General features: G+C 22.0%; 1 protein-coding gene across 1 annotated transcript; it reads right to left on the bottom strand.

The window, feature by feature from the left end:
* Positions 1–6,956: 6,956 nt before the first annotated feature.
* EAE97_011652 (uncharacterized protein) lies at positions 6,957–8,438 on the bottom strand. Its single transcript, XM_038882167.1, has 2 exons — positions 8,061–8,438; positions 6,957–7,999 (listed from the first exon to the last, which is right to left on the bottom strand). The coding sequence occupies exons 1-2, from the start codon at positions 8,175–8,177 to the stop codon at positions 7,193–7,195; spliced, it is 924 nt and encodes a 307-aa protein (XP_038726915.1). The 5' UTR covers positions 8,178–8,438; the 3' UTR covers positions 6,957–7,192.
* Between the last annotated feature and the right edge of the window lie 608 nt (positions 8,439–9,046).

The raw sequence follows: 9,046 nt of genomic DNA, 5'->3' as shown, positions 1-9,046 counted from the left end.
TATTATAAAAAGTTTAATATTAATTCCATCAATTTAATTCTAATAAAAATTTGATTAATATTAATCTCAAGATTTATAAATTGAAATTGAAGATTATTAAAAAATATCAAAAGGAAATGGTTTATTTAGTAATTATATATAATATATTAATAAATAAAGAATTATGTTTTCGTTTTTATTAGAATAAAAAACAATAAAGAAAAAAAGATTTTAGTAATTGTATAATAATAGTGAATTTTAGGTAGATATATAATATAACTCTATTGTTTTGTAGTATTCTTTTTTTTTTTGAAATTTATATTAATAGTTTTCTCTTTTTATTGTATTTTTCTAATACTTATTTTATATTTTTAAGATTATAAAAGATTTTCTATATATCTTTCATCAATTAGTAATTCTTTTATTAAATTAAATATTGAATACTTTTTTCTTTTTTTCTATATATTATAATTTTCTTTATTTTATGTTCTAAATATTTATTTATTTCTTTTAATAATAGCAGATTTGTGATACCCAATTATTTATACTATAATTCTAATAGAGAAATGTAAAAGATATTATAAATTTTATAAATAAATAGTAACTTGAGTTTGTATATTTGATTATTATTTTTTATATTTATTATTATAAAAAGGTTTATAAATTGATCTAAAAAAAAAATTTTAATCAAAATTATTTAATATTTTATATACTTAGTATCACCTTATTCTCAATATTATATTATTACAAAATCATATTTTTTATTTTTACTATTTTTTGCTTAATAATAGTTTACCAAAATTCTTTTAATTTTTTTTTTTTTATTAAAAAAAGTGATTTGCTTATATGTTGTTAGTATTTTTCTTATAATATCAATATCCTTATTAATATAATAAAAGATAGATTGGTATTTATATATTACTTAAAAAAAATAGTATTTATTATATTATATTATATAGTATTATATATAAATTCTATAAAAGGTAATAGCAATACTTAATCATTTTATTAGTAATTTGTATAACAAATAATATAATAGATCAGATTTTGATTTTGTTTTTTAGTCTATTTATCAATCTATAAATGAAATATTATTAAAAGCTTTCAATGAATTTATAAATAGAATAGAAAATTACTTTAAAACTTATTCATAAATTACGATTTTTTATCTGAAATAATACTCTTTAATACCCCGAAATCCTTAAATATATTTTATATTAGTTTTTGTATAAACTTAGATAATATAATTATTTTGTTTATAGAAATATATTGAATAAATTTTGTAAATTTATTAATAATTATTAAAATTATATTATAAATATATTTATCTAATTTTAAAAGAAATAAATCTATAATAAAATCTATAATTATTTTTTTCTATAATTTATAAAATATAAAAAAAGTTTACAATTTATTATAAAATTTATATCTTTTTATAACAATTTATTAATATATTATATATATCTTGATATAATTCTTTATATCTTTTTTTATTGAAAATCAAAAATACTTTGATTTCAGAATCTCAAGGATCTTTGTAATACCTCAATATCTATTTATAAGATTATTATAATAAACTTCCAGGATTTCTATTTTTAAAACAAAATCTAATAATATATAGATATTCCTATTATATTTAAAAAGCCCATTAATACCCATTTACTATAATAAAATAATTCTAATAGAATATAATCTTTAATTCAAATATTCTTTATTCTTTATAAATTTATTATTTTATTAAAAATATAATAAAACAATTTTCATTATTTTCAATATTAATTTATATATTATTTCGTTTTTTATTAAAATACAAACTATTCAATAAGATATTAACTATTTATAACCAATTTCAATCAATAAAACTAATTATTCATAAAATAATAAGCCATATTCTTTTTATTATAAAAAGTTTATAATATTATACAAAAGCTTCACCTTCTTAATAAATATATTATAAAATAACTCTATAATTATCAATCTATTTTTTAATTTGTTTTATAAAATTGAAAGTATATTATTGATATTTTTTATTTCTATTATATAATTAGGGTAATGCAATAGCCCATTAATAAAATTTAGTTTTCCTAGTTTATATATTATTTCGAAATTATATACAACTAAGATTTTTGTTCATTTAATTTATCTATTATTTAAACTTTTTTTTATTATAATATATTAAAGGTTATTATAATTAAATATAACTATAATTATATATCAATTATTTATCACATAATAATACTATTATACAAAAGTATTATATATTATAAATAACTCTTAATTATAAATAAAATATTATTATTCCATAAGATTTAATTTTCTCAAATAGAATACAATAGAATACTACTATTATATAAATAATACTTTTATATTTATAGAGAATAATTGTGATAATATACAATTTAGTATAAATATCAATATATTGTTTTCAATTATTATATGGAGTAAAAAATTGAAATATTAAAGGATTAATATTAAAGTGAAAGCTTTTTTTAAAACTTTGAAAGCTTTTTAAATTTTATTAATTTATTTGAATTTGATTATACTCTTTTTCTTTTTTGTTCCCTTTATTAATATAATTATATTATAGATTATAATTAAATAGATTTTAATAAAATATTAATAAAAGTTTATAAAGTTAAAAAATATCTATATATTCCAAAGATTATTAGATATAGATTATTTTATTATAATCTAAATATATTCTAATTCTATTATAATTTTTATAATCGAAATAATAAAGTTTAAGAATTTAATTTTATTTATATAAAAAATATATTTCTTTAATTTTATATAAAATTTATATTTAATAAAATATTCAAGAATCTTTTGAATATTTATTATATATATAGCCTTATCCTTCGAATAAATTAGAATATTATTTAAATATATTATACAAATATTATTCGCTAAACTCGTTAACATTTGATTAATATATATCTAGAATATTGCTGAGATATTGGTAAAATTGAATAATATTATTTTATATTCGTATTGATTATATTGTATGTGAAATATTGTTTTTTATTTGTTTTCTATTTATATATAAATATAATAATATATATCTCTTAAATCTAATTTTATAAAGATAACACCTTGCCACAATTAATCTAAAAATTCACTAATAAAAACTAGTAAAGTTTTATTTTTCTTTATAATTTGATTTAATTTGCAATAATTGATATATAATTGATAACCTTTTTTCTTTTTAGATATAAATATAATTAAAGTATTTACTAAATTAATTGATTTTCTAATCCATTCTTTTTTCTAATAGTTTTTAAGATACTCTTATAATACTAGGGATTTCTTTTTTGATTAAAAATAAATAAAATTCCCAAAAAAAATTGAATCGAATTCAAGATTAATATAATACTTTATTAAATAATAATTGAATAAAAGATTATTTTTATTCTTTAAAAATACTATTTTGTATTTTTTGAATTCCTTTAATATAATAAGTAATTCTAATATAAATATTATACAACTCTATATCTTTAATTAATAAGGTATGTTATTATTTAGAAATATTATAAAGATTTAATTATCTTGTTTTATTTTTTAATAAAATTCTTTTATTAGAATTATTTTAAGATTATTAAAATTGAAATAATATCAAAAAGATATTGATTTCCAATCAATATCCAGATTTATTATTTATAATCAAAATAAATCTAGAATAATATCTATTTTTAATAAATCTAATATAACAAAAATAAAATTATAAATATAAATCCTCTTTTTTTTATAATTATCCTTCATTTTTATAGCAAATTTGTGATTCTTATATAAAACAATAATAATACTATTTATAGATATAAATAAAATATTTTTTTTATTTAATACTCAATCCTATTTTACACATTTGTTTTATTGAATAATATTAACTTATATTTTTGAATCAATAAGATACTGAAGAGTTATTGGTTTTTGTTCATATTGAAAAATACAATAGTTGTGTAAATTGCTTTTTTTTCTTTTTGTGGGTTTAGTATTAGAGGAACATTTATTATAATAGTTAGATTTAGATATTTTTCGAATAGAGAATATTAAATATATTATTTAAATAAATAGAATCTTTATACTTTTCTTTATAATACTTATATATAATAGGGTTTTGATATATAATAATATAATATCCTTTTTATTAATATTTATAGTAAATAATATTTCAGATATGATTTGTATATAATATTTTAGTAGAAGGTTTTTTCAGTTTGGTTATTAAATCTCTTATTAATTGATTTGATTTTTAATCCTAAGAAATAGTATTTATAGATATATTATTTTATATATAAAAATGTTTTAAAAAAAAATCTAATTATAAAAGGGAATGGGTATATTTATATATTTATTATAACTTTTTAATATTTCTATTTGGATATAATTTATTAATGTTTTCTAATCTATAAGTATACTTAATAAATTCAAAACAAAATTCAGATTGTTAGAGTGATTTGAATATTTTTTAAATTAAATTAAACAAAAAAACCTATTAATAATTTTTTTCTTTAAATATTATTTAGTTTTTATTTAATATTTTTTTTAAAGTCTTTCAAGTATATTACAAAAATATTTATAATTTCATTCTCCTTTTGTTTTATATATATAATTTTTTGAATTACTTATCACTACCAATTCCTCTTATCCATAATTATATTATATATATATTCTTTAAAGTTTCCCTATTTCATTATTTTATTTAATAACTTACTTTTATATCAATATCAAATCATCAAAAATTACTTCTCAAAATATTAAATAATATAATTTATTTTTTTCTTATTTATTGGAAAATAATACCCATCATTATTTCAAAATATAATTTTTATTTAAAAAAAAAAGTTTTTAATTTTATTAATACTTTTTTTTTTTTTTTTTTTTTTTTTATAATTTAAAAAGCTTTTTTTGATTTAAAATAATAATCCTAGAAATTATATATATTATAATTATAAAGCTATTATAATTAATTAAAATAATTATATATAATAAATAATCTATTATTATTTTATAAACTTTTTTTATAATAATTATTTCTTTTTTTATTTCTTAAAATTATTGAATTAATAATAGATTTTTATTATTAAAAGATTATTATAATTAGATTGTTTATTTATCAATATTGTTTTTCTTGAAAAATCAATTAATATCCTTATTCAATTAATTTGGAATTATATTATACGAATTATAATCTCTAGGCATTCTTTTTATAGAAATCATATTAATATCAATAGCTTTTCAATAAATATTAATTAATAAACTATTCTATTAGAAAATAAAAAGAATTATTAGAATAAATATTAGTAATAAATTAACTAGATGAAATGTAACACAAAGACTTTTTATTAATTCTTTTAAATTTATGAAAATTATACAATTTATATATATGTGCGGGCTTTTTTCGGCACACGGTAGGCCCGAGGGCTTACTATTACGTGCCTAATGAAACCCTTTAGTCCATGACCGTGACATTATTGAATTAAAAAAATAATATAATATATTATTTAATTTTATTAGAATAAAATTTGAATAAAATTAATAAAAAGTTAATATAATATATATAATAATTTTAAAATATACCTTTTTAAGCTCTTCCCAAACAAAGTCTTTTATTATAATCCTAAATTCGTTTTTATTCTAATTAAATCCTGAAAATTTATAAAGAAATTTAATACTCTTAAAATTCTTTTTTATATATAACCATTTGATTTCTATTATATAAAGATTATTATATTTTATATAATTAAGAAATGGAATTGTAATTCTATTCTATATAATAACTTTGAACCTATTTTCGGAAATTTATCTTGTTTTCTTAATATTACCTAATTATATAATCAATTTATTAATCTTATTAATAAATTATTTAATATTAGGGCTATAAGTCTTTTTGATAAATACTAACATACTATTAGATTTAAATATAATAGTAATAGAGTTTAAAGTTATAAAAATAAGATTATTAAAAAGATTTTATTTTTAATTAGATCTATACTTATTTTTAAATTATATTTTTATAGTATAAACCAAACTATTAATAAATTCACATTTTTTCTTGTATAATACAAAAATTTATTTATATGCATTTTGTTAATATTAATGCGAGCCTCGAGTCAAACGGGCTCTTATAAATTAAAAGATCTTTGAATATCAAAGTTATAGGAAAAGTAAATAAACATACAAATTAGAAAAAAATTAAAGAGGTAAATTAGAATTAAAAAAAAGAAAAGAAACAAGCGGAGAAGCTAAAGGGTAAATAAAAGACATTAATCGAAAATCTAAAGAAGAATCTATTTATTACACTTTCTATCTATTCTTTAATTAAAAACTTTATTATTATACTACATAATATAGAATATATTAAAATAAATGAAGAAATCATTAGATTTGATTATATGACTACTCTTTTTTCTTTAAAAATAATCAACTTAAATTAAAACTTGATAGTTTTTCAAATTTAAGAATTTCATTAAGACCCTATTGATTACAATAAAATTTATAAGATATAGATTTTTAAATTAATTGTATTGATTTATTAAAAATGATTTTTGTAATATACAATTGAAAATCTTAGATTTTGTTGTAATTAATAAAATAACCACTTCGTCGACCACGGATTTTTCCACCAGAGGGTGTTGGGTAGAAAGCTCTTCGTTCCATCTCTTCAAGTAGATCTATCACCTGTTTTTGTACCAGGGTCATTCTTATATAACTTTTACTTTCTTTACATTCATGGATAAATAGAGAGACATATCATTGTTAGGCATTTTTGATGAAAGAGAGATAATAACTACGTTTTATCTCTCCATGCAGTACGACAAGTACTTCCACTTCCAAGAAGGACTATTACCTTCATCCCGAGTAATGAACAACTATCTATCAACATTGTTATGATTATTACAACTCCAGCAATCAAATTTTCTTTCAAATTTATTAAAAAGCTAATCAAAAGGCTACAAAAGAGCAGAAGTTATTATTCAACTTGGTGATAATATTACAAATACAAAAACACAAATAATAAATATATTAAATATTGTAATCAAAAAAGATTTTAATTTGATTGATATAGTTTATATTTACAAAAGTGCTATGAAATATTTCGAAAGTAATATAGCAAAAGATGGAAGTTTAAACAAGTATATCTTGAGTAATTTGAGATCTAAGAGCTTGAAATTCGAGATGCCGAAGCCTTCCTGCACGTACTCGTAAACCAACTTCATAGCTCTACTTCATCGTCGCGTAAAACTTTTGCCAAGAAGTCCAGTTGAGCCTTGATGTTCTTCTTGAAAGTAGCACCAACGTACGGCATAAAATGATCTGTGTTTTGTAGCAAGACGAGCTCCTTCGGTTCAAGTGCAGCTGCATAAAGCTTGAGTTGTTGAGCCGTGGCAGCAGTGTGATCCTTATCGGCAGCGACAACAAGCAAAGGAGTGGGCGAGATTCTATGAACAACACTCACTGGCTCGAAACTAGCCAGATGTTGGATCGATTGTGTGGTGATTGCCCCTTCCCAGCGAATCTTCCGGTTCTCGAGCTCTTCGATAAATGGAATGAGAGCTGGATCAGCAGTCAGAGACGTACAATTTGGATCCTTCGCGTCCTTAGAATTCTGAGCGAAGATCTGCGTGAGCCCAGGTGCAGCACCAGCTTTGATGCTACGGCGATCTTCGTAGACACCTGGAAGAATTTTCGCAAAGAGTCCTTCTAGGGCGGCTCCCGATGCGAAGGGAACTTGGACAACAACAGCACGAATACGCTTATCGAAGGCAGCAGCGTAGAGAGCGACACCACCAGACATACTTGAGCCCCAGAAGACGATTCGAGATTCATCAACGTCTGGCAAAGAAGCAGCAAAATCAAAGGCGTCAGAGTAGTCGCGCGCTTGCTGGTTCGGGTCGACCTCGTCACGAAGAGATCCCTCGCTACTTCCAAAATTGCGGTGATCATAGAGCAAAACTCCATAGCCTGCTTCCTGGAAGCGCTCGGCAAAATCCGGGAGAAATTGTTCTTTCAATCCTCCTATCTGAATTTCAAATTAGTGAGTACATGCTAGTAGTTTTGAGGCAGCGTCCGATGGTACGTACTCCGGGTGCCATAATTATACATGGCCGCGGTCCGGTCTGCGCTGCTTTGTAAAAAAATCCCCGCAAGACAACGTGATCGACTGTCTTGAATTCGATGTTTTGGATGCTTTTCGACATAGCGGATCTAAGTAGTTTGGTATCTGCGACAATCGAGCTGATGTAAAGGTAACAAATAGTGTTCTTGGAAGAGATGTGTTGGAATTTAGATGATCAAGTCAGAGGAGCAATTCCGTGGTGGGAAGAGCCCTATATATACGTATAGCGATGCTAGCAGATGGAAGCTAGTCTGCAACCCATGATAACGCACTCTGCCCCGGACATTAGCTTTAAACATCGCAGTTCTTTTACACTCCTTCGACCTGGAAATCATTCATCCCACCACCTTCCAACCACTACCCCTAAGTCCAGCGGTAGTGGAGAAAATAAATAGTCCACCTGAAATAGAATTCAGGGTTCACATGTATGCGGAGTGTGCGGACCCAGTTTTAAACTGGGCAATCAACGAGCACGAGCCCAGAGCGGATTATCTAAATAGTCCACCAGAAATAGAATTCAGGGTTCACATGTATGCGGAGTGTGCAGACCCAGTTTTAAACTGGGCAATCAACGATCACGAGCCCAGAGCGGATTATCTAAATACTCCACCATGTGTAGGAACTACCGGTTGAAAATAAATTCCGGCATGGCAAGGCTGAACCAACCAGTGGGTGCACGGATTCGTGAGACTCCCTGTCCTGTGAGCAAAGCACAACTTCACACCAAAAATACAGATTTTAATAATTCGATTACAATTAAAATTTCTATTCACTTTCTTCAGAACTGAAATATAGTATAAAGAAACATAAGGATTTTATATGATTTGGAATTTGGAAGACAGCCTAGTACTAGTATCAGATGGTCAAACAATCTTTGAAAAAGAAGATAGATGCGATCCAGAACCGCAAAGCCGTGTGTCTATAAGAACTGAAAGAGTCTCCAGAGTTCAA

Source organism: Botrytis byssoidea, assembly GCF_014898295.1.
Source record: "Botrytis byssoidea strain MUCL 94 chromosome Unknown BBYS_040, whole genome shotgun sequence".
Taxonomy (NCBI): Eukaryota; Fungi; Ascomycota; class Leotiomycetes; order Helotiales; family Sclerotiniaceae; genus Botrytis; species Botrytis byssoidea.
This window is presented reverse-complemented; position numbering and strand designations above follow the sequence as displayed.